Raw genomic sequence first — 25,546 nt, 5'->3', positions numbered from 1 at the left:
TCTCCTCCTCTTTAATCTCCAGCTGTGAGGAAGGAAATGACCCAAGGAGTGAGTCAACACTTAGAGAACTTTGTAAGGCAGTGCTCTAAGTCAGTATCTCCATCCACTGGCAGGCAATTCCAACCTCTGCATCAGATAACATTTTTAACTGTGTCAATCTTAGAGATATCATAAGATTAAAAAAAAAAAACAAAACAGAGAAGGGATAACCTCAATGATGAATGAAGAATCTGTAAGTAAAGAGTACAGGGCTTTGCTGGAGTTCCTCTACTCAACTGGGTCTAAGGCCTTACATCTTCTGGGACTCTGTTTGAAATTTACCTTTCTAAATGCTTCTTTACCTTTGATCTTGCTTTCTTAGTTCTTCATACATAAAGTATCCACTCACTTGAAGGTAAAAGACCTCATAAACCATTCTTCCAAAACTTTGTTAGCTCAGGAAGAAGAATGAGGATGACATTTTTGTTTTTCTTTTGGATTCTTTGGGAAGGACCAAATTCTTGGCTAATGCTAGCATATATAGGCCAAAAAAAAAAAAAAAAAAAAGTTGTTCTCCAAGATAATACTGCTCAGCACAGAAGAGAGGTCAGTAACCAGACCACAGCCTTGATATTCAGAGATACTGAGATACAACAGATTCTTGAAGTCTTTCTGAAAAGCAGGGCCCCTGTTCCTAAAAAAACATCTCTAGTTGCAAACTTCCCTTCCCAAACAAAATGACTTGAATTGCTTTCTTTTTTTTTCTTTAGAGAAAGCAATGGCTATTTACACTTGCTCTCAGGATACTCACATCAGGAATTCAACTAATTATGCATGCACAATCATCAAATGGTGCAAAGAGAATGTTCACACATGCTGAAGAAGAGAATATTCTTCTAATATGGGAGGCAATTGTAATGTCAAAGATTTATCAATTAGCTAAGGACACTACAGTCCACATTACAGAATACTACATATAGAAATAAAAAAGGATTAAAAAAAAGTGTTAGTATTTAAAAGCAAAATAAATTAATATAAAATAATATTAAGATTAATGAAAACTTTAATGGGTAAATTATTTTCAAATACTTTATTTAGAGAACTATGAACTATTTTCTAATAATGCCCTTTACATAGTTGCATCTATAGAAAGCTTGTTAAGTGAAAGCAAAAAAATGCAGCATTAAAAGAAATTTCCATCAGAAATTATTGGTTTAGCTACAAAAGTGAACCAAACACGAACAATAAATCAAAGAGAGCATTACAGAAATATTTACCTCATCAAATAGAAATTCAGTGTCAGAATTTGGTGTTTAGGGTTGATTTGTGAATGTAGGAAAATACAGTATGCAGAAAGTGAATGGAGCACTACAGCTCTTCATTTCTGTCTAGAGTTGTCAGTACAATGTAAACAGAGCATTTCTAATGATATCCTCAAATTAACAGATCATAAGTCATTGAGCCAGGAGTGGGGGAAACTAGACTAGATTCCTACAGGTTTGGCAGTCACTAACATTTACAGGCTGCCATAGATGCGTTTAATTACATCAGCCTCTTCCTTGTCCAGGATGCCCTTGTCCACATAAGCATCAGCTTGCTGATCAATGAAATCTCTCAGCTTTGAAAGATCATAGTCTGAAAAACAAGAATTCATTTGCACAATGAGTCATTGCCATTATATTGCTTCACCTAAGAAACAACGTCATTGTAAAGTTTATCCAACCAATGCACTTTATCAAACACGAAGAGAATTCGCTCTAAGTGCATCCTGTGAAAATATTAAAAAACCCAAAATAGCTGCACAAAGTCTTTTTACACACCATGGTGCTTTTATTATCCAAGAGATGTAATCATCTCTTGCTTTTGATTGATTGCTATCAAATGCTAAAGCAAGAATATTTTCCAGTCCAGGGATTTGATGTTCTAGTCTGCACAGCAAAAGCTGCTGTGCCCTAATATTTTCACAACTGTCATGGAATGAGAAGAAAGTATTAAACAGACTATTTCCAGTTCAAATCCCAGTAAAATTCCCACTTACTACCACTGTAGTGGAAATTCATGAAAGCAACTCCCTGAAAACAGATCAAAAGAATACAATTATTTACCTTGATACAGAACATAATATTCTGGTTTGAAAACTACTGCAGTGAGCAGCCTTTGTGACAGTGTTAGTGTCAGTTTGGGACAACCTTCCTCTGTCAATCTGCAACAGAGTGCTGAAAGATCCTTCCTCCTTTTCCAATAGATCAGTGACTCTGTGCAGCCTGATTCACTCCATATGCACTAAATAGACTTCTCCTATGCTGGAGAACATCATTATTTTCCATGGAAAGAATTCTACTGCAGAGCAATTTTTCAAATAGCATAGAAAGGAAACCTATAGTGTAGTTGTGACTCTGGCAGCACATTCAGTATATTCACACATAAACACAATAAAGTTTCAGTTACATAATTAGCTGGACAAATGTAAAGCCTAATTTATTAGAATCAGAAGAACATCAATGTTTTAAATGTTCATACTAAGTTAAATCAGTTAGTATCTTTGACAAGAATGAATACATTCTGAGTTTTTCACTATAAATTACTTATTCCACAGACTGAGCCTTCAGAATGCATTAAAACTGATTTTGCAATGTCCAATGTATAACATCACACAGCAGTATGTGGAAGAACCTTTTTTCAAACTGTGCATTCTTAACAAAATAGACAATAATGAATTTGTGGTTTTTTAGGTTTCAAAAATTGACCAAAACAGATAGAAATAGAAAGATATTAAGCAAATTGAAGCCTGTGATCATTTTTATAAAAGCATAAGGCAATTTCAAATGAGTAATACGGAAAATTTATATTCAACATTCTCCACTCCTGCAGAGGTGTTCTCTCCATATCTGAGTTAGCAGGAATTTTGCCATTTGCTGTACTGAGGTGAGAATTTCTTCTCTGCCCTGTTACTGTCATTACCTCAGAGAATGTAACCTACCTCCATCCTGCAGGAGTAACAGGGACAAATAGTACTGAGCTATTTTGTAACTGGGATGAGAGATTTTATTCACCTTGACAGAATGAGGGTCTCCATTGAAAGATACCAAGGAATGGAAGTGAATGAAGAACAAATACGAATTTAATTTATTTTCAAATTAAAATATCTGTGCTTATTTTCCTTCTAGAATACTTTTTCTAACTCTAAGATTATTATGTGGAGATGTGAAGGTTTAATTACTAAACATCCTGTATGGGATTACAACCATTATGACATTATCCAATTCGGCCTAATTTGTATATCTCACAGCAATTTAAATTGGGTTTTTTCTAGAAATAGATAGCTGCCAATTTCTAATACTTATTAAGAATCTATTGTAATTAGAAAAATCAGCTTTGGATGCTGACTCACTGCAACAGCTGCAGCATGACATGGAGCTGTGAAACAGCTCCAGTAAATGAAGTGAGCTCTTATTTGCATATTCAGATCAAGCCATTTGCCATTGAAATTAATGATAGGATTCACTTTCATTTCTGAATGGCTGCTGTTAGTGGTGTGAAGCTCTGAAGTACCCAACTGTTTGTTGAACAACCCACTCGTGCTCTTTGCCTGTATTGGTTAAATGCTCAGCTCTGCAATGGTTCCAAGCATCAAGCCAGGTCTGGGAGATATGAAGGACAGGCCCATGGAGTCTGTAGGTTGTAAACAGGCAAAACAAACTCTGGACACAAAAGGCAATGAGCCCAAAATCCAGGCTTTTGACATCTTTATCTTTAAATCATCCCAGCCACTCCAGCTTACCAGCCTCCTTAATAGGCAATTGATACTCCAAACTGCAGAAATGCAAATTAACATTTCCAGGGTTATTAGTCATTGAATGAACAATTTCTACTGAAATTCACACAAAATTAAGGACCCACAAACATTTGCTTGAAGAAAACCTAAACCTCTTCAAGGGTATTCGGTGAGTAACCCAATCCATGAGTAGGGCTGGGAAAGTCTGGCCATTTTAATACATGAATTACTTTGAGAATTGCTTTTCTGCCAGCCCCCAGGTGCCAGAGAAATGATTGATGAGCACAGCAACACCACCTAATCTTGCACTGAAGAAACACTGCAATGCATTCATAGTTAGATAAGCTTACCCTGACTGTACTTTTAACATCATCCATGGGGAACTGAATTAGCATTTTACAAAAATAAAGAATTTGAAAAGGCAAAATAAAGATGATGTATGAGAAGAGTAAGAATACTATTCTAATTTTGTCATAACTTACACTCACTTTAAGGCCTATTTCCATTGCCAGAGGACAATAAAGATAGTTTAGTGCAAATGAAAATCCATCTACACAGATATATATATATCTTCATGCATCCACAGGCACACAAAATGCTATTGATCTGCAGTCACAGCCATTTTCAGACTGCAGCAGTGCAGAAGAAAGATTACTACAAAGAGGAGTGAGGGGCTGCTCAGGCAGTATGTGGGATACAGAGATATAATCACACATGATGGAGATCTAATTACATCAATGAGTACATTGCTAAACAGAACCATTAATTAAAATTGGCAGGAAAACTCTTGAGCAAATATGCAGCCCTGCTGCTAACTGCTATCCCTGGCATTGTGTGGAAGTGATTTGAGAGATGGGAATGTTTTTTTTTAATAGTCTTTCCTATTACAGCTTCTGTACAGAAAAATGAATGTGTTGGGCTGCAGGCATGCACTCATCTCTGAAATGGAATTCATACACACTTCAGCTCACAGAGAGGATGGATGGATGACCCAGGGCTAATCTCATCTCAGATCACCCTCTGCTTGGCTGGTGAAAGAAGGATCCTTCTCGCCAGGCACCACTCATAGCCCAGGGACAGATCCCCTGGCTAGGAGCCTTCACTGCCAGAGAGGGCCATGGCAGAGCACCCAGCCATGGCAGAGAACGGGGATGGGAGGGAGGCTGCTTTTATGTGAGAGCTTGAGGGAAAAGATGGTATGGAGGAATAAAAACCTGTGACAAATAAAGGAGAAATTCTGCTGCAGTTCTGTCCCTGCTGGCAGCTCTCACACGGCCCTGCCTCCGAGGAAGAGGCAACTGGTGGGACAGCTGGGGAGCAAACCCTGAGCAGCTGCTTCAGTCACTGCTCCCTTCCACACAGCCTTGCATGGGAGAGCTACAAGTCCTTCGAGCTGATTTGGGCAGTAATCCAGTGTATTACAGGGCTACTGACATAAGGCTGTATCTCAGCTGTTCCTGGTTGTGGAGCCAGACTTGCTGCTGGTGGTGCAGGCACGCGAGCCAGACGCACCAAGCTCCTCCAGACATCTCAGACATTTCAAATGCATCTGTCTCACCTACAAAGTCACACTCAAACAACATGATGAGCTAAGAAATGAAGCACTAGACCAAGCTGACACAGCTACCAGGTGACAGGCAGACCACCACGACTGCCTGGACAGCCCATGACTGACTCCCTGCTGCTCAGCCTCTGGAGTTTGTGGCCAGTGGCCATTCGACCCAGTTTACATTAATCTACCTTAGTTCACTATTTATGTTCATTGGCTTAACTTTTACATGACCTCTATTATTTAACTCTAACATCACTAATGGTCACTATAATCTAGACAAGCACGGTTTCACATTACTATTATTTAAGGTATAGCACAAGTTACACAACACAATATAAATTACTTGTTTTTAATGCATATGGTGGGGGCCCACCCCAATGTCAAGACCTTTTACTTCATACCTTCTTTGTTACCTTGTTTATTGTGTTTTTTCAGCCATTCTATGTTCTTCCTGATTGCTTCCAAATATGCCTCAGATTTCCCTGGAGGAAAGGATGAGAGAGAAATCAAGCACTTACATCAATGATTGATGCAGCTTGCTTAACTGGGTGAAGTTGGTCACAGCAAAGGCAGATTAAAACTATTCTTAGTTTCTGTTTAAAACCTGAGTCCTGTCAAACTCAGTCAGGCAAAATTCCCAGAGATGGTTAGCAGGTGTTGCCTGTGCAAGATTAGTCATACACAAACCTAGGGTCATGGTTCTTTTGATCTTTATACATAACTTTTGGTGGCATCCACAGAAACTGCATATGTGGATTAAAAACAACCTGTAGCTTTTTGATCATCATAATTGTTCAGCAAAGAAAAAGCTGTTGAGATAGCAAGGAATGACTTAATTAGGGCTGAGAGCTTTCAGTATCAAAACTCCTCCACACAGTAGTACTAGCAGCATGCTGCAAATCCAAAATTGTGATATTTTGGAAAGACAACTTGAAACGTATTTACTGAGAAAAAAGATGTATTAAAATTACCATGATAACTTCTTGTTATAGCTGAAATTTAAAGTGATGGCTATTTTTGGACCAGAAAGCACACAGGACACAATTAGTACAAGGATTACCTAATAAGGCCCCTAAGAAAATATTCCAGCTAATGGATTTTGAATTCTTAGCTTGGCTGGAGCTTTATTGATGTAACGTTCTTGCATTTGTCAGGAATAAAACCTAGTGTGATCAGTGTGCAGAGAATTTCTATTGCCAGCCATGCTTGTCTGCTCCTGGCAGTAAGTGCATACAGCATTAGATACACCCTCATTTTGGAGCTGGGAGTGCAGTAACTCTACAGTAAGTTAAGCAAGGGCACTGCATGATGAGATAAAGAATAAATACTGATCCAATTTGAATTTTTAAAAAGCTGTTGGGCTGAAGAAAAAGGAAAATAACCTGAACCAAACTGAAAAGACAAATCTTCAAGAGACAAGCAAAATGTGTTATTTATCACTTCCTATCAAAAAGTATTGAGACAACTTTTCTTTACTGTGAAATCAGACAGCCACCTTGAGCTATTTTCCTCTTCCATGTTGAAATAAATAAGCTGCTGGAAAAAATGCCACCTTCCCTCGGTGAGTGGCTGCACTGCCCACAGAGCTGAACCAGGTGACCAAGGGAGTACAATCTACAGCAGCCCTGATTTCTGCCATTCATCACTGAGCAGCCTGAGTGAAAACACTGCATTCCAAAAAGTATGAGCATCAGACAGCACTGGTGCAAAAGAAGCAATTCTCTTTAACCAACTGATTACAAAACATAGATATTTATGCTGGACCCTTTGCAATAAGAACTCACTGAAAGGTTTCTGCACCAACAAACATTCTCCTTCAAGAGTTCAGCACAATAAGGAAGCACAGTGTTCCCTGCAGATTTGTTTTCAGAGAGAGTAGCTGATTTGCACCCAGGAGACTTCAGCCAGTACAGTGTAATTCAGCACGTGTCACGCTGAGGCATGACAAAAATAACTGTACTACTGTGCTGGTTTGCTCAGGGAGACACTAACTGTAATGTTTTCAATGTTACATAAAATAGGTTGATTACTGATAACCTTTAACCTCTGGCAGTGGGAAATGTAAATTGTATCACTGCAGAACTCCTCACTGCCTTTGAGTACCAGCTTGCTTTAACACAAACCATAGAAATCAATGAGCCTGCTCAGGTAGTGAATATTCTGGCCATCCTGAAAAGCCACAGATGCAAAGAAGCAAAATTTCTTAGCACTACTGCATCAAAGTGCATTTCCTATTGTTCTAAAAGGGTCTGTGAATTCTGTGAATGTCTGCTCAGCAAGGGATGTAGTGTCATATGTTTAAAACTTGGCAGATAAGCACACTTCCAAATCAAGCTCTTGTGTGCTGACTCCCAGTGACTATAGACTGAAGATATTTATGCTAACACCATGGGAAGTCAATACCAAAGAGAGGGAAAGACTCCAATCACTTGGAGGAAAAGCAATATTCTGTACCTCTGGATTCTTCACTGTTTCCTGATGCATTTTGTCCTTCATTTTTTGTAGAATCCTTTGAAACTTCATATTCCTTTTCCATTTTAGCTGCTTCTTCCTTTGTACTGTCTGCTTCTTCACTGCTCTTGTCTAAAGAAATAACAAAAGCAATTTTGTATCAAATGCCCAGGAGCATTTCCCAATCACATCAATACAATCTTGGCAAGTCAAGCATTTTGACTGCTGGTTGAGGAAGAGCCTCGTTGGAGCCTGCCTCAAGTGATTCCTAAAGGTCATCCCTACTCCAGACCTCTGGAAAGAGGAATGCTTGTTTCTGCTCTCACAAACAATAGCTGAATAGGTGACTGCAGTGCAAAGGCACATGTCTTTGTGCAGAGAAAAATTCTGTGAAATTTGCATTTGCAACATTCAAAATCGACAAATAATGCTTTCTCATTATTATTTTAGTATTAAAAAGCACTGGTACAGCTTGCTTTTGTATATGTGTAACATCTGGACTCCAGTGAAGAAAAGGAGAGTGAATATACTTCTCAAAGACTGGGCAATTAGGTGAAAATTTCTCTCTTGTTGTGCTTAGACAACCAGGCTATGGCATGGTACAGGTCCTGGAGAGACTGTGGCTTTAACAAGCAGTCTGGCTGCCAAAGCAATTAGCATACTTTGAACTGAATAGCTTAAAAAAAGGTGTTATTCCAGAAAAGAAAATTGTAGACTAAGTACCTGCTGTTAGTTTTGTCCTGGTTTTAGTGGAAGGGTTCTCAAGCTTCTTCTTTGTCTGCTCAGCTATCATTGTATCTAAGTTTTCTAGAAATCAAGGCAAAACAAAACCAAAGCCCAGTTATTCTACAGTGGATAAGATGCAGAATCCATACTACATTCTCCCCAACACCAGTGTGAATGGTTAGAAGAAATCTAAAAGAACAGCCTTCATCCTTGCCCCTGAGCAATTAATGCAGAGCCAATGCTAAAAGAACAAACACATCTGGAATATCAATCAATCTTATTTAAAAAATTAACAACTGAATCATGACAATGGGAGTACCAAACAGTGCTAACATGTATAAAGTCAGTAAAAGTGTACATTATATTCCATATTTCAGTCATGTAAGTCACAAAATACTGATGACTATCTGTAGCAATTTAGTCTGATGAAAGCAATGAAAGGCTTTAATTAGCTTCTCAAAAAAGACAAGACTATGAAATATGTGCTTCATCCTGGTGGGAAAGCACTTTCCCAAACTGCCTGTGTGTCTCAGTTTTATATGGTTTCATTAGAAAAAAAGTCCAGTCAAAGGTTTTAAATTATATTTAGATGAAACAAACATGTAAATTGAAGAGATGAAAACAAATACTTGCTCAAGTTGCTGAAGTCAAGCATTTACCTGAAAGCCAACTAGACAGCCGTGGCCATGTATACAGCTCTAGAAGACTAGAAAATGTGTTTCCATGCAAATTTCAGGGCTGAATTCATCTAATTTGAAAGTAAAAGCACCTCTTCATAAAGATGGATGTTTCAGATATAAACATTGTATGATTATGTGGGAAAAAAGTCCTTTTGGTACCACACTTGGTAGATATTCAAAATACAGATCACCTGCAACTTGCTATGTTTCCTCAGTCATATTATGGACATGGTGTAGAATTTTCCTTCATTTTATTATCTTTTAAAGGTTCAGTTAAACATGGATTCAAAATTTCATACTATCTTATTGGTGGGTCTTTTTGAGAGATTTAGTTTCGAAATTTATCAAAATTCCATTTATATAAGCAGCTGAAATATTCAGTGTATGATGTGGGAACTGTGGCAGAATAGATATAATAAGGCTAATAATATTTTAAATCATATTTTTTGTATTAGGCCAGTATTTTATCCATCAGCTGGGAGCACTTTTTCCATTAGAAAGATACTCAGTACTGAAACCTAAGGAGTAGTTTTTTAGTAAACATATTTCTCTTTGTGGCAGATCACCATAAGCAATTGTGCCTCCCATCTGATGACAAATCACATAATCCTGTCTGCCTGCATCCTCTGTATTTTGTTATTTACATAAAATTAAAATGTAAGCAGTATTTGTTGGCACCCTGCCTGATTGCACCCTCTCAATTCTACATCACATCATGGGTTTTTTAGGAATATTTTCATTTGGTACTTATCCCTTTAATGTGATTTCTGACCTTGCCCCATATGCCCTAACCAAAACAGGTCTGGGCTGTGTTACAAGCTGGATCAGACATCCTGGTGAAATAAAAACCAAGCTAGAATTACAGTGGTGGTATTGATGCCTCACTAATCACTTGATCCAAAGCTGATTGAAAGGACTGTAAACATCCCTTTCAGTTCATTTTAAGATTCTATTTTTCATCCTGAATCAGTACCATACTAGTATTTCAACAGGAAGATAAGGATTTCTCTGTTGCAAGAGGCACAGTTTCCAGGATAAGATTCCACAATTAAGAGCTTAAAAACCCTTTGTAAACTCAAACGAATAGATTATTCTCCTTCACTAATTCATGCAAATGCAAAAATGTCACTGATTTTGGAGATTAATCTGGCATGTTCTATTAAATTAGGCTTAGTTTTAAAAAATAAAAGTATTCAAAAATTTAAAATATTACACATATATAAGTGCATTGATTCTTAAGTGCCTTTCATGTTCTTCTCTTAAAGTGTCTGCATTTAGGCAGAAAGTTTCTATTAGCAGGAAATAAAAAGGCTCCACCACCAGACAGAGTAATACCCTGCAAAGACATCTTTGGATTTAAATGTCTGACATTTGTATTTCTGAAAGTTTTGTTCTGTCAATAGACTGTAGTGTTTAAAAGTTGTACATGTATCCACATACAGCTCGTGCCACTGCAGGCAATGGGATTCATACTCCTCCATTATTTATTCACTTCTATAAATAGCATCAGGAATTGTTCAGTTTCTCTGAGTCCTTTGATTTGGGTAACAATTTCATGTGAGTTCACTATCCCTCCTAGGTGAGTTCAGAACTGCTTTCCAGCCCCATGAAGTGTAATAAGGCACTGCTAATGACCTGAGCTTTGCCACTAAAGCCAGACTGAACACCATAATCACTGTGCTCCATTTTCAAAGCTTTGCTTTGTCAGTAAAGATGCAGACAAACTACAAGACAGGCCTTTTAACAGGCACTACGTTGACAAGAGAGGTGGTGAAGGGACCCTGCCAGCTGGATGGCACATCAACATTTACAATTTCCTGAGTGACAGAGTCCATGTTTGGGGGGCTTGTTTGATGTGCCTGCATGTGTACCCCAGAGAGAATATTGCCAGATAATCCCAGCTCTTCCTGAACAGGATTTATTGCTCTTGCTCCCCATCACAAGGAACGCTTTAACAGCTGCTATTGTTTCAAAACATGTTTGTACCTGCCCCGTGTGGCTGGGCCGGGGCTGAGCAGTGTTTGCCCTGAGTTCCACTGATGGAGTGAATCATCCTCTGGAGAGCAGCTAAGCAACGCTGTCCTGGCCAGCTCTAACAAGGACTGATCACTTTTCCCGAGTCGTCTCCTTGGCAACCTCATTTGCACAGAGGAAGAGCTTAGAAAGGTACTGACCTTTCCACACTGAAGCCACTTGTTTGAAATGGCACTAATTAAAACAACAGGACAGTAACTACTGAGCTAATGGAAGTGACCCAGGCTGGTAAATAGGTCAGGGCTCTGGCTGCAGCTCTCTGCAGAATGGGATAATCTCATCATCCAAGCAGATTCCTTAGTCACAGGATCTGCTTTCTGCCTTGCTTCACTTGCTAACTTGCTCTTTGATCTGGGATGACTCACTGGAGCACTCATGCTGCAGGAGGGCTTCTGTTTGGAGTAGGTTTTCTGAGACATCCTAGGCCCAGCTCCTACACACTGATAACTGCTCTTAATTCCACCTGAAAATGCAAATTCCTGCAGCTTTGAAACTCTAAAGTCCTTCAAGCTGGGCATCCAAAAATCTGAACTGCATAAACCCAGAATGTTTTATCTTTATTCTGGGAGAATGTACTGTGGTAACACCCTCCAAATCCATGAGAAAAGATAACTATTAAAACTATGGATAACTATTACAAATTAAATTACTTTGACCTGATTAGAGAGGCAGGAGCTAACATATCCATCTGAGTATTTCATGGAATTGCTAATGGAAGCCTGACATGGACCTTTCTCAATAGACAGATGCATAATGTTTTCCAGACTCTTGCAAATTTTCCTGCACAGGGTTTTTTTTTCTGCATAATTATCCAGTACCTGGGAGGCAGTTTCACATTCTACCCTCACCAAATTGACTGAGGCTGAGATTCTATGTCATTAAATTGCTACAGAAAGACCTGCTCTGCTCTTCTGTTTTCATGCAGCATAAAAAGACTGTGTTTATTAAAGGAGAAAAGGGATCATCAAAGTACCTAAGATCACTTTTAACACTTTTAATGAGTTCATACACTCCAACTGCTTCAGCTGGAAAGCTTTGTGCTGATGACTGCTTGTGTGACATGCACATATTTCAGGCATTAAGAAACCACAGTTCTCCTGGGGCTTTTCTGTCTCCTGTTGTAGGTGATCCTTAAGAGTTTGCAAGGCCATTTTCCATCTGTAAAAATCTCTAGACATCTCAGCATTTGCTTGGGACTGTTCTTTGGGAGACTATATCTGACTAATTCTTTGGACAAGTGGATGTCCAAGAACTGTCAATATCCACTGGATTTTCCCCAATGTAGCCAAAAGCAGAGTTTGACCTTTGGTCAGCTATAGCAAGCATATGTCACATAAACTACTGAAACTGTGATGAAGAAGAGAAAATTCCTGTAATTCATCCATTGTGGAATTACAGATGGGTGTCAGCCTTGCAAATCTCCTGCTGCTCTCCAACTCCCTATCTTATATGTCAAGATTGGGAATTTTCTTTCTGAACCTCCCTGTTTGACTGATTTGATGAGACAGAGTGTCTGAAGCCTAATGCTGCCTTGGGGAGTGACACGTCAGGGGACAAGTCCCAGGTCATGGCATCACTTACAGAGAGATTACAGGTGAGATGGTCAGAGTGACCTGAAATGAGGACAGCAATAGCATCACCTGGCAATCAGGTTAAAAGCAACTCCAAAAGTAAAACACAATTAAATAGATGTGCTTTAAGGTAAACATAGTTCTGACCAAGTCTCCTTCATCACCCTTATTAAATTCCCTGCCTCACAGGCTATTTCTCAGATTTATCCTTTTAGTGTTCTACAGGCATTTTTTTGCATTCCTGCAGGTCTCCTAGAGCTGTGTGGTGCAGTCCTTTGCTAATCCTTTCCCATCCTGGAGCTGCTCCATGGCCTGTGCACACATTTCATGTGTTTTCACAGCCTGCCCTTCACGAGCATGATGGTTTGGGACTGAAGCAGCACAGAGCTGCCTCTCCTGCAGGAGTGGGATGGAGTTTTAAATGTTCAGTGACACCTTCTTTCCCCCACACCCACATAATCATCTCAAACTTACAGTCTCAGAGCTCAACTGTCAACAGAGGGGCTCTGGATTCAGAAAGTAGGGAGGGGTTTATGGAGCTATTAAATACAGTGAGAAAAAAGAAAAGCTTTGCCCTCCTTTAGAAACACCAACCACTTGGGAAGGTGCAAAACCTGGATTTTCAGGAACTGAGTGATATATTTGTCAAATAAGATACTATGAGAAGATGGAGATTTCCATCCAGTTGGGAAAGCACAGAAGAGGCAGTGAAGGGAAATGGAAGAAGAGGCAACATATTTGCAAGAAATAACTGCAAATTTAAACAGTAGACAGTGACAAGCAAAGGAATGAACTATAAAGTATTTATTTGGACTCTTGAACACATGATTTGATAGCCATGTAATGTGGTGGGAAAAGCAATTAGTGAGACTAAAACTCCTGGATCTCTGCCAAAACATATCTGAGAAGATTTAGAACCTGTGGACACAGAACCACTACACCCTCACACACAGTGTCACCCTCAGTTCCCTGTTTCGTGTAGTGGTCCTCAAGAACTGTGAGCTCACAGACTTTCCACACCACAGCCACCCATTTGTTTTATTATGCAGTGACTCTGAATGGGGGAAAACAGGAGGTAAGATCTAAGTAGTGGAGTAAAAAACCACATTCATGTGTTTATTTAAATGCAGAAGTAGCAGGGGACAGACATGGAGGAGGTTACAGAAAGAACAGCTATAAAGGTGCAGTGAGATCTGCAATCAGCATAATTCCTAGATTCCAGTCTTGCCTGGGATCTTTGCACCTCTCTGTCCCCACATCATTTTATCTTTTCTCCATGCAAATTCATCCTGGGTTTAACTATTTGCATGTACTTTACAGAACCACTGCTGCTCCTCAGTATTCAGCTGACTCTCACATCTGAGGTGTCTCTGATTTGTACTTTTCAGATATAGTACAGTATACTGGCATCTGTGTGACTTTAGTTCATCAGATAAAAAAAAAAGCAGAGAAAAGAGCTGCCTGAAATTAAATAACTCCCACTGGCAGCTGTATGCATCATTCACATGATAAATACTGGGTAAGGAAAATCACTAAAAGGAAAATTAAGGTAGGGAAAAATTTGTTAAATAATTTAATGTTTATGAAGAAAATTTGCAGTAGCAACAAAGAGACCTTTGAAAAAAAGGATTTTTTAAAAGAAAAAGATGATATTTTGCATAAATGGTTCCCTGCATGAAATACTGTGAGTGCCCTTCATGGCCCAGGTCAAAAGGAACAAAAGGGCCACATGACACTGCCCATATTCCACTTGTAGCCTCTGGCTCTGCTTTAGCCAGACCTTCCCTCACCCTCTGAAATCACAGTCTGCATCAGGGAGCATCAGCTTATGGTCCCAGCAAGGAGAGGAAAGATGATGCCAGTGTGGGCTGTGATCTGCACTTTGCCTCACACTCTTGGCTCTCTGCCTCTTCTTGGCTAGCTGAACAAATATCAGGATCAGATCTTTGGCCTGCAGCATCTGTGCTGATGAGAATGTCAGGCATTAGTCACATTATTCACACAAGTTCTCCTCTCCCAGGAAAAGGCCAGATTGTGGCTACTGTGCCCTGGCATACAATGGGAAAACCACAGAGCTTTGCCTTCACCAGAAGTGGAGCTGGGAGAGGTACCAAGAATGAATGGGAGAGGCTCAATAGCTGTTTCATATTTCTTAGTGTGGAGAGGCAGGGATGTGTCAAAAATCAACATAGAAGACTTTCTGCCTCTTCCCCTTTCACACAGGCTCAGTCTGCCTAAAAGACAGCATGACAGTAAAATAATATCCCAGCTGTGCTCTAGGAAAGGACCAGCCTAACGAGTGCTCCTACTCCTCAGCAGAGCTCCCCGTGAACAATCCATCTCCCAGCGCTCCTGGGTCCTGCAGCTTGGTCCTGTCCCCTGCTGTCCACCAAGAACAAATGATGTGAGGGTGGGAAAGGTAAACAGAGACATCTGTTCATGCCCATTTCTAGCTAACACAGCCTCCTACTCAGTCATGGGGACAGTGTGGATCCTGACAGTGAGTCAGAGCCAAAGGGAGAGGTGTGAGATGTGGCTTTGGTTTGGTCTAGGGAAGAAGGCAGCTGTGACTCAAACACTGCACTCCGATTAGCTGGAATGATTTCTCTATTTCCCTCCTAAATAAAAGGGGGTTTGCTCCTCAACCAGTCTGCTGTGGGCTGTGTGTTCTACACTGGGACTCCAGCAGACTAAATTTTTAGTAGTCTTTTTACCACAAGGAGGTAAAAAGTGGGATCCCCTTCAAAGAGAGCAAAGCTACAGAGTTCTTAATTTTCTTCCCAGTCCTTTGCCCCTTTCTTTTCTCCAGTTGTGGAAGACACAGTATTTCTCTATCTCACAGATGTATCTGTGATATAGAGAAGTACTGATGGCAAAAGTTTGTGCTACATGTGCCAGTCAATAAATGAGAACTCCACAAGGCCTCAATGTGCAGATAACTAATCTGCATTTTTAGGGTAATAGTTTATTGAGTAACATATTTTTCACTTGGTTGGGGTGGCAATGAATACATTTGCTACCAATCTACTCGTGTAAACAGCACACAGCAGGAGAATGTAATTAATCTATTGTGTAAAAAGGATTCATATATACACACTGGTTTCTCTTAAGAATTTGTCTGTCATCTCTGAAAGCTGTTTTTTTTTATGGCCCCAAACCTCTAATTGCAAATATTTCCTAGAATTGTTCTAAAAATCACTCATTATTTTGGTCTTATTAGTGGGAGATGATTTACAACAGTATCTGAACAAACTGGCTGAAACCATTTGTTCCTGTTTCTAAGCTGACAACAATATTATTAAAATAAATCTATTACAAAACAATAGTTTACATAATTACTATAAATAGAGCTTTTATCAAGATGGTAGTGGACTGATATGCTTTCATTTTAAAACTAGTTAGATAGCTGGCATATACAGGGCCAGTCACTTGTCATAGAAAAAATTCTTTGTGTGGTGTAGATGAAGCTTTTCTTCAATATTTATCTGGTCTGTGATAGATGGCTTTGGTGGAAAGGCTTTAGAGTGAATCTCCACCATCATGTTACTCAACAGACAGAAGAAAAATGAAGGAAAGTGTGATATAAGTCACAAACTAATATTCCAACAGTGCTTTCTGAACACCTACTGTAAAAGGTAGGCATTACTTTTTCTCCTGATTCACATATATGAATATGCTGGTCTGGGCTTTCTGTATTCTGTTACACATTACATTTAGCATATGGAAAGATTTTAAATATGTATTACATAACATTGAATATGTGTATTAAAAAAATAAACTTATTCCTTGTGTTTCCATGTATGTGCATCTGTGTTTTTCTTGCACCACACTGCAGCTAGACCCTTTGTAACTTGAAGCTAAACCCAATAACATCAGTCACTGCTGCAGCAAAATACTTTCCCCTAGAGTAATATGATGATGACATAATGCTGTGGTTTCCAAATCCCAAGCCAGCTGTTACTGGTATATGCATTCAAATTCCCTGTCTCTGCACCCCTGTGACAGGCAAAAAAGCTGCACATTGTGACTTGATTCAGTAAATGATTTATCATTTTGAATGTATAATTCAGAGGCTTAGCTTACGCACGGCTTCAGTCACAGAGTGGGGAAAATTAATTTAGACAGTTTCCTACTGTAATAAAATGGAGAGAGGATGTAATCCATCTGCAGTCTGCACAGACCCAGTTGGTATTTTCCACCAAGTAGCACAGAATCTGCTCACTGATTGTAGACTGAGGAAACAACAAAAAGCTGCCAATTTTTTACACTGATTCTTCTCTCTGACAGGTATTCATATTAATTCCTTTATCTGCTATAAATAAGCACAGCTGTGTATCAATCCCATAATCCAAGATACACAGTACCTACCCAGCTATTACAGACTATAGAACTTTTAGTTCAGTAAGAGTGGCAATAAAACTGCTGCCATGCTAAAGGATAGTGCAAGAAGCTAACATGCTCCTGTGGATGCTCTTCCTCATTATTTGAGAGTATTACCTCAATAAATGAAGGTCAGCTTTAAAGCAATTTCTCAACAGCAAGTCTAAAAAAAGAATACCACAGAAGCAACCTGAGAATCTCTGAGAAAGCTTTTTCCACTACAGTAAGTTGCTTTGATGGAGCACAAAATCCATCTCTGCATAAATCACTCATTTGCAAGGCAGAGTCTGGATACATCAGTTGATAGACTTACTTTAAATCCAGACTAAATCAGACCTCTCAAACTCTTAACCCAATCCTTGCCTTCTGTACTATGTCATCAGGGCAATTTGTTTCCAGGGTTACAGTATCTATTTGCTCAAACAAAAGTCAATGTGAACAACTGCCCTGAATTCTAGCAGGAAAAATGCTTTCCTAGTGTAATTCCATTATCTGCATGGTCCTGCATCAGGGATGAATTTAGCCTATTAAGTTTTGGCAATATCTGATCAAGCCATAGTATCTTCATTTCTAGAATGACACTGAAATCATTGTGCTTAAAATCAATCATTTCTTAATGTGCATTTTCTTCAGATGTACTGGCAGACAGAGAAATAAAGAGCTGGACTGAGGCATAAGTTGTCCAAATATTCCAAAATTCAAGGAGATTTCTTGGTCAGATATATCATGAATTCTTTAGAGAGGAAGAGCAATCATGCACTGAATGTGAATCATGATTTACTGGACCTTTTGTAGGCAAGTAATTGATAATCAATCCATACAGTTACAATTTCATTAATCAAGTATCTGCAACGTGGAAAGACTGTTGCCAGTCCTCTCTCTGTGACAGGCTGATTTATGAAACTGAGAAATTTCCCTGATGCAAACAAAAACTTTTTAGACTAATCCAGACCAGAAATACTTCAGAAAAATGAAAGAGTTGTGCAGAGTTTGTACAGATGAGCCCTTCTTCTGTAGGTCAGCTTGTTTAACTAGACAGGCTGCCTACAATGAATAGAAGAGTGTTTGTCAAAGCCAGGAAATGTGGGTGAGACACAAACCAGGCCAATCCAAATTCCCTCTTCAGGAAATGCTAGCAATTTTATAAAACCTACATATCCACAGACTCTAAAATGGATCCAGGAAAGAGCACTTCAAAATCTACTCCTGTGCCAAGATGTAACACTTCATAGATGGAAGGAGTTTTACTTGGTGGACAAACTTAGCATTAGGTCCCATCTAGTCCAGCTACCTACAGTGAGAGATTAAAGGAGTTGAAGTTCTGGATTACTTCTGGGAAATGCAGGTACTTAATCTACTTCAATAGAACAGAAAAAACCCTAATATTTCCCTGACTTACAGTAATTGAAATAAATTGTGCTTCTCAGATACAAAAGTGCAATAATACTCTAAATGCATATCTGATATATTACCTTTCCTTCATTAGATGGAAATATTAAAGCAGTATGGAATTGAACATTGCTGTAGGGAATGATCAATAATTTAAAAGCTTTAGCATTTTCAATGAACAAATCTGAAACAGGTTTCATAAGAGCAAGGAAGATGAGAAGGTAATTATCACTGCTGGTAGAGGAAGAACACACCATGAATAACAGTTGTATAAAGTATGTACTCTCACCAAGATAGGAAACTCCTTCTTCTGGTGTGATTGTTCCATATTTAACCATCATCTTCACAAAGTCAATCAGGGTTTTCATGATAGTTATCAAGGTCTCTTTCTCTTTTGTCTCTGCCTCTGTGTGAGGGGATGAAGCAAAGCTAGTCAACCTCCAGGCAACTTGGAAAAACTGTTCTGCAAGCTGTGCAAAATTCATGCATCAAGAATGACCTACTCATTAAAAGAGAAAATGCTGTGCTGGATTAGAATGAGAACTTACAAACATGTTTCTTTTTAAACTGTCCCTGCAAAGTACATACTTTAAAACATTGGGGTAGGTTCTTCTTTATAGCTTTCTATCTTGAGGGGCTGTGTCATAATACCATTGGCTTGGAAGGCCAACGGTATTAATTCCATTTTACAGCTAGGAACACTAAGCACACAAAGATGGAATGATCTGACAGTTCAAATTGGTGGTTGGAGGGCAGATAGAGGTAGAGTTTTCTAGAGTATGTAATTTTTCTTTTATTTGTTTGGAAGTATTTAGTAGATCAGTCTGGCTCTGTATGAAAGAGATCTTTTCTCCTACAAGATCCACGGGTTCAATGACAAAAATATAAAATGTCCCATATGAGATTGTGACTTGGACAAGTCCATGACTTGCATACTGGGACAACAAAGCATTACATGGCTGGGAGGATCATGACTTCAGAATAGGATACAAAAAAAAAATAAAAATTATACAAATAATCAGGTTTTGCCCACACTTACCTGCTTCTTAGCTTTTCTTTTCCCACTGTGTTTATGTGCTGAACATTATTACTGCTATTTCTGCATTAGCAGTGTGAAACTCCCCCATCACAGTCACAGGCTTTCCCCACTACCCAGGCTGTCACTGAAGGACCCAACAGAGGCAGGGGCACAGTCAGTCAGGGACAGTCAGAAACACACTCCCAGCCTTGGCAGAGGGCCAGCCCCTCGGGAGAGCTGCTGAACAGGCTTTTTTTTGCTGACTGCAATTTAACACACAGCTGTGGGATGCAACTGAATCCTCTCCTCCAGCTCAATACAACCTGACAGGTGAACACATAAAGCAGGAGCTGGGCAGCCAGTGGACCTGGCTCTGTTTGCTTCAAAACCTGCTAAACCCAACATGCCTGCCTGCATTGTGAGTAGAAAAAGAACTAGCATGCAGAATAGGCATGGGAAAATTTAACAAAACAGGAAGAAAAATTTAAAGTTTGTTGTTTGGACTTGAGCAAAATATGCCCTCAGGTTTTTCATTTTAGCTCTCCACTCAGGTGCACATAGAGACAATTATTATTAATGCTCCTGTAGGACAAGAGAGCTACAAAATACCACCCTCCCCCATCCCTCCAAAAGTTAGAGAGTGTGTGTGGCTGCAGAGAGTGGGTGTGTGTAGAGGGTGATGACACAGGGAGTGGCAAGGAGCCACAGTCCTGCCTGCAGTAACTGGAAGCTGTGATGTCCAGCACCGGAATAGGAAGAGACTGCAGGGCTTTCACTGCAATAAACAGCAAACCTGTGGTTTGTGGAAAGGCTGGGAGGCTCACACTCATTTACTGGTACCATCACTGTGAGGATCCTACTGTGGCTTACTCGTATCTCTTGGCTTAGAAGACATGGATGTTACTGGAAAGATCTCTGGGGAAAACCATTTGCCAGCTTTTCATCATGTCCTTACAGGAATTAAAAGAATTCAGGACTTCTGAATCACACAGCACAAGATGGGAAGGGCTGTCTAGGTCACACTCTTTGCAGTTCTGAGTGTTGTTCCTGCCAGTGTTTTGCCATCAAAATCACTAATCAAATTAGTTTCTGCTATGTATTTTACAGAACATTTTCAAAGAACATGGTCTCTTGCAACTAGGGAAGCTGTGGGGAAGAGACAAGAGGAAAAGAAAACAGAGGGTCTTAATTTTTAAAGCTTTTTCCTAATATTTCTGTAACCACACAACAAGCTTACCTGAGTTAAGACTTTTTAATAATGCATAAAAATTCGGAAAATATTGGAGGTCTTCAAAATTATCTTCAGAAGGCAGCTCATTTCTTCTTTCCAACACATTAGATGATGACCACGTGTTATCCAGTGTATCATCAACTTCTCCATTAATGAAACTATCCTGATCAGATTTGCTTGGTGTCTCCACATAAGACATAATTAAAAAAAAATAAGTCTTTAAGCACATTGTTTTTGATGATAGAGTTAATAGAGTAAAAATTTCTATCACAACCTCATGCCAACATTGTCCTAACTGCAAAGTGAAGACTATAGTATTTTCTCAGTTATTTCAATTGACATCTGGTTTAAATTTTAAATTATTCTTTTTTCTATCAGACAGAATTTCTTTAAGAACAATCTCTTGTTTCCAGATTGAACTAACTATTCCCTAAAGAGCTCAGTACTAGTACCATTTGGCAAGCAAGACAAAATTATTGGCTAAAAATTACCATTCTTTCCTGTTGCTTTTCTTTTGTATCACTATCTGCTCTGCTGGCAGGGTAATCAAAATCTTCAGACTCCTTCTCTCGATCCTTTGCTTCATTTGCAATTAGCTGTTGTAAAACCTCTGCCACTTCATCTTCCAGAGTATAGGCCTGACTCTCTGTGATCTGTTAAAATATTTGTGCAGAGTACTTATAAGATACTGTGCTTTTTCTAGATCAAATATCAATAAGAAACCTGATATCAATATGAATATGTTTGCTTCAAAGCTGAGCATAGCCAAATGAGGTGTAACACCTGAGTGTACATATAGACATGTAAACATGTGCACATTTATAACACTCCCATACATATATACATAGAAATACACATCTGATCTGTGTGTACACATAAACCCCAGCCATTCACACATACAGCCTTCAAACCTCTTTAGGACTTAACACAGGGGAGTGCAGCTTGAAAGATGGAGCTGCAAGTGTGGCACCTCCCACATGTGTCCATAGGTGTGTATATAGAAACACATATGCACTGCAACACACCTATGGGCAGTTGAATAACTACAACAGAACTCAGTAATACAGAATGGGAAAAAAGCAAACAGCTTTCTATGATGTCATTAAAATGTTTTCTCTTTGCTTCATAACAGCTGTCACTTGAACAAGAACTCTCTCCCATGCAGTTGTCCCACAGCTCCCTCTGTAATCACTGGGGTGCAACACTTAGCTCCAAAATCTGGTGCTCAAAAGGTAAGGTGAGTATTTTAAAACATAAAGATCCCAAATGGCAATGGCTAAAGCCATTGAGACGTTCAGAGGTCAGAGACAAATCCACCCTCCCTAAAAATCAGTAATGTAAAATATCCTCAACTAGCCAGGAACATTATGTGTTTGCTGATGATGCTAATCAGCACGAGGTGGATAGGAAAGAGCTCAGACCTTTCCCCCCCTTTATGTATAAAAGAGAAATTAATAATAGAAAAGCACTCAGTGAAAACCAGAAGACAAATTAAAGGAAAAATGAGGACAGAGATGGGAGGAGTACAATCAGTGAATGCTTTTTCATCATCAGAAACATTCTCCAGTTTGGCCTATTTTGTTGCAAAGACATCAGAGGAACAACAATGTTATTGCAGAGCTCAACCAGCAAGCCCAAATAGCTCCAGAAATTGGCTTAGCCCTGAGTCCCACTCGCTTCACACAAAGTGTGCATCTGAATTGTTTTTAGAAAGAGCATTAATCCAATCCAAAGCACAGTTAAATGATGATTTCCAAGATACTTACTAGCCCCAGATTTAGAAGTTTTGAAACAATCTTGTCAAACACTCCTCTGTCATTTTCCTCATAAATTCTTGCAGCAATTTTTTGAACAATATCTTCAGCAGTTAAAGGAGTGCCATCCAATTGATGGAGGCCATCTGGATCATCTGAAAGGATTACAGTTTTACTGTGTGCTGACCATCCTAACTAATTTAGATTAAATATCTCTTAAAAAAATATCTGCCCACATCTTTTTCTCTTCAGAAAAAACCTGCATTTTTAGATGCATTAGGAATATACTTTGATACACACTTTGTAAGCCATTAAATCAGTCACAGGGAAAAGTTCTTTGTGTCAATTTTCCACATCTTTCTGAGTGGCTCTTCTGAAAGAGCAGAGATAAATTTTAGGAGCTACTTTCCTGTTTATAGAAAATATTGGTAGAATTTCCATATCCACTTATTTGTGTCTTCCTGGTATCTACTTTCATAGTATGGCCACTTAGATCAAAACAGTTCATGACAACGGCACATAATCTTGTTTGAATTTCAGCAAATTAACTTTTAATTAGGTAGTTATTACCTGCGGCAAATAATATCGTTGTGACAATGGGAGAGGGAATACAATAAGTGAGCTTTGGTCTGTGATCAGCATACTTTGATATAATTAAAAATATCCTGAGCTAAATGCTGCTTACAATTCTCAGAAGACTCACTTAAACTACAAGTCAATTAACTACTCCTGTAGCAAAGGCAAGTATTATTTGGTCTTTGGTAATTTCTTCTGGGTTTGTGATTATGAGAATTATCTAAAACTGCACATAATATTAGGAATAAATATAGGTGAATTAGCTGCTTATAGAAGTGCTTCTTCCTCACAAATCAGAATAAATAGATTTTCATCCAAAAATATGTCCCATTTTCCTTCCATCAAATCTAAATTGCTAAAAGACATTACAAATTACTCAATTAGACATTCCTCCACAGAAGTCTGTTAAAATCAAGAGCAATTATTTTGTACTGTGTTTCAATAACCAAACTGTAATACAACAAGCTTCCACAACTGGAAATAATTGAAACTGCACTCCAGCAACAAACAGAGCTCATGTTTAGTGGTGAATGCAACATTCATGAAAGCAATCACTTTGCAAGAGAAATCTAACCCAGAAGTCACTGAAAGATTATGGAATACCTTGGAATTTATAATCCAGCCCACTTTTAGTGGAGTCATAGTCATCCACAAGCCTGCGGTTCTTGGTGGAGTCTGCATCATCAATGGCCACTTGCTGTTCATACAAAGAGCTTCTAATGGACTCCCTCTCCTTCTCCTTCCTCTCTCTTTCTGCTACTGATTTGAGCAGGTTCAGGTCATCAACAAAGGAATAATTCCTGAACTCTGGCTTGTTTTCTGGAAAATATATCAATATCGACATAACATAAAATCTTATACCTCTTTGAATACCATTATGAATATTGTTATAAAAGCAGGAAAGATATTTTACCTGTGGGAGCTATTTTCCTATTCTTGTCTGCCTCAGCTTCAGCAATCTAATATACAAAAATAAAGCAAACAAAATAGCAAACAAGTAGAAGGAATAAAATGTGTGATCTCTTGATTTATCAGTATTAGCAGAGGGGTTTAATGCCTGAATTTCACTCTCAGTAAGAAGTTTGCCTGAATCAGTAGAACGGAATAAATACTGGAGACTTTCATCATTACCACCCATCCTCTGATCAGAACCAGACATTATGAGAAGCTGCATTTTAAGATAAATGCAAGTTACATTTTCCTTCTTCATTCCAAGCTCATGCTATATTCCCATAGGATGCCAATAGAAAGACAGGGCATATCTGTGAGCTGTTGGAGCTAATAACCTGCTTTTAGAATGCTGGACAGTGAAAGTCAGTTCTTAAAAATTATTGAAACCCTATTTTGTATCTAACCCCATCAATAATCACTTTATTGACAGATCTATTTTTTACCCATTACTGGTAATTCACGATATATACCCATTCACGATATATACCCATTACTGGCCATTCATGATATTCATGGATCCAGTACCTGAAAGGCTAAAAATATTTATAGGAATTCCACCAAAAAAAGAAAAAAATTGTAAATATTTTTTATTTCACTCACCTGTTCTTCCAAAGGTCTTTCTACACTTAATTGTCTGTTGTGTACAGCTTTATCTAGAATAAACACACACACACACATATATATATGCTCAGTTATATGATACATGCAACTACAAAGAGACAGGACATTTTTCCTGAATTTATAGTTTTCTGCAGTACAACATTGTGTCTTAAATAGGATGCCAACTGCATCCTTTAATTTTTTTCTTGCAAAAAAAAATATTTCAGTGTTCCTAGAAAAATGAGAACACAATAAAAAAAGTCAAGCCTTTAAACAAAGCATGACTGGGGCAGAGAGAGCGGTTCTGCAGAAGACAGAAATACAGATACAGACTCAGCAACCTCCTTCTGATCAGAAAACTCACTAATTGGGGAAAAAAGCACCAGAGGAGATTGACTAAAATAGCAATAATCGGATTGGCACAAGCAAGAGATTAAAAATCTCCTCCATCCAGAATACGGCGGGAGACTGGGAGAAGCAAAGACTTGTGCAGACACTGATGCAGAATGGATGAAAACACTGCTTGGAAAAGACGGAAAAAATTCGGAGCTTTTCCCTCTACCAAAACCTATCCCTTCACTTAAATATTAGATTGCAGCTTCAGTGATCGGGGTCTCGCACCAGGAATATTACCGCCTTAGGATCTCATTGCTTTTAGCCAAGCGGAAGGAAAGTTTTGACCATCCTCTAGGTCTATCCCGCGGAACTTTCCCCATCGGCGGCGAAGGGCGAGAAGGCTCGGGGCGGGCGCTTACCTGTGCCCGCGGGTTTGGGGAAGCCGTGCCCGCGGCTCGCCAGCAGCGCCAGCACCTGCAGCGCGACCGCCAGCCCGAGGAACATGGTGCGGCCGCGCAGCCCGGGCCCGCCTCGCACCGGGAG

At 39.1% G+C, this 25,546-nt stretch overlaps 1 protein-coding gene across 2 annotated transcripts; it reads right to left on the bottom strand.

The window, feature by feature from the left end:
- Positions 1-1,050: 1,050 nt before the first annotated feature.
- SCG3 (secretogranin III) lies at positions 1,051-25,546 on the bottom strand. Of its 2 annotated transcripts, none has more exons than XM_030228374.2 (12): positions 25,423-25,546; positions 24,668-24,720; positions 24,030-24,075; positions 23,720-23,935; positions 22,553-22,695; positions 21,278-21,439; positions 20,793-20,970; positions 18,827-18,943; positions 8,481-8,564; positions 7,761-7,889; positions 5,720-5,788; positions 1,051-1,614 (listed from the first exon to the last, which is right to left on the bottom strand). In XM_030228374.2, exons 1-12 carry the CDS (start codon positions 25,505-25,507, stop codon positions 1,496-1,498), a joined length of 1,401 nt encoding a protein of 466 aa, XP_030084234.1. In that variant the 5' UTR covers positions 25,508-25,546; the 3' UTR covers positions 1,051-1,495. The 2 variants fall into 2 exon arrangements, with proteins under 2 accessions (XP_030084234.1, XP_009088166.1); XM_009089918.4 differs by having other exon boundaries at positions 5,708-5,788; positions 25,423-25,545.

The sequence above is a fragment of the Serinus canaria genome, chromosome 10 (assembly GCF_022539315.1).
Source record: "Serinus canaria isolate serCan28SL12 chromosome 10, serCan2020, whole genome shotgun sequence".
NCBI lineage: Eukaryota > Metazoa > Chordata > Aves > Passeriformes > Fringillidae > Serinus > Serinus canaria.
The sequence above is the reverse complement of the archived record's forward strand: the minus strand, read 5'-3'. Positions and strand labels throughout refer to the sequence as shown.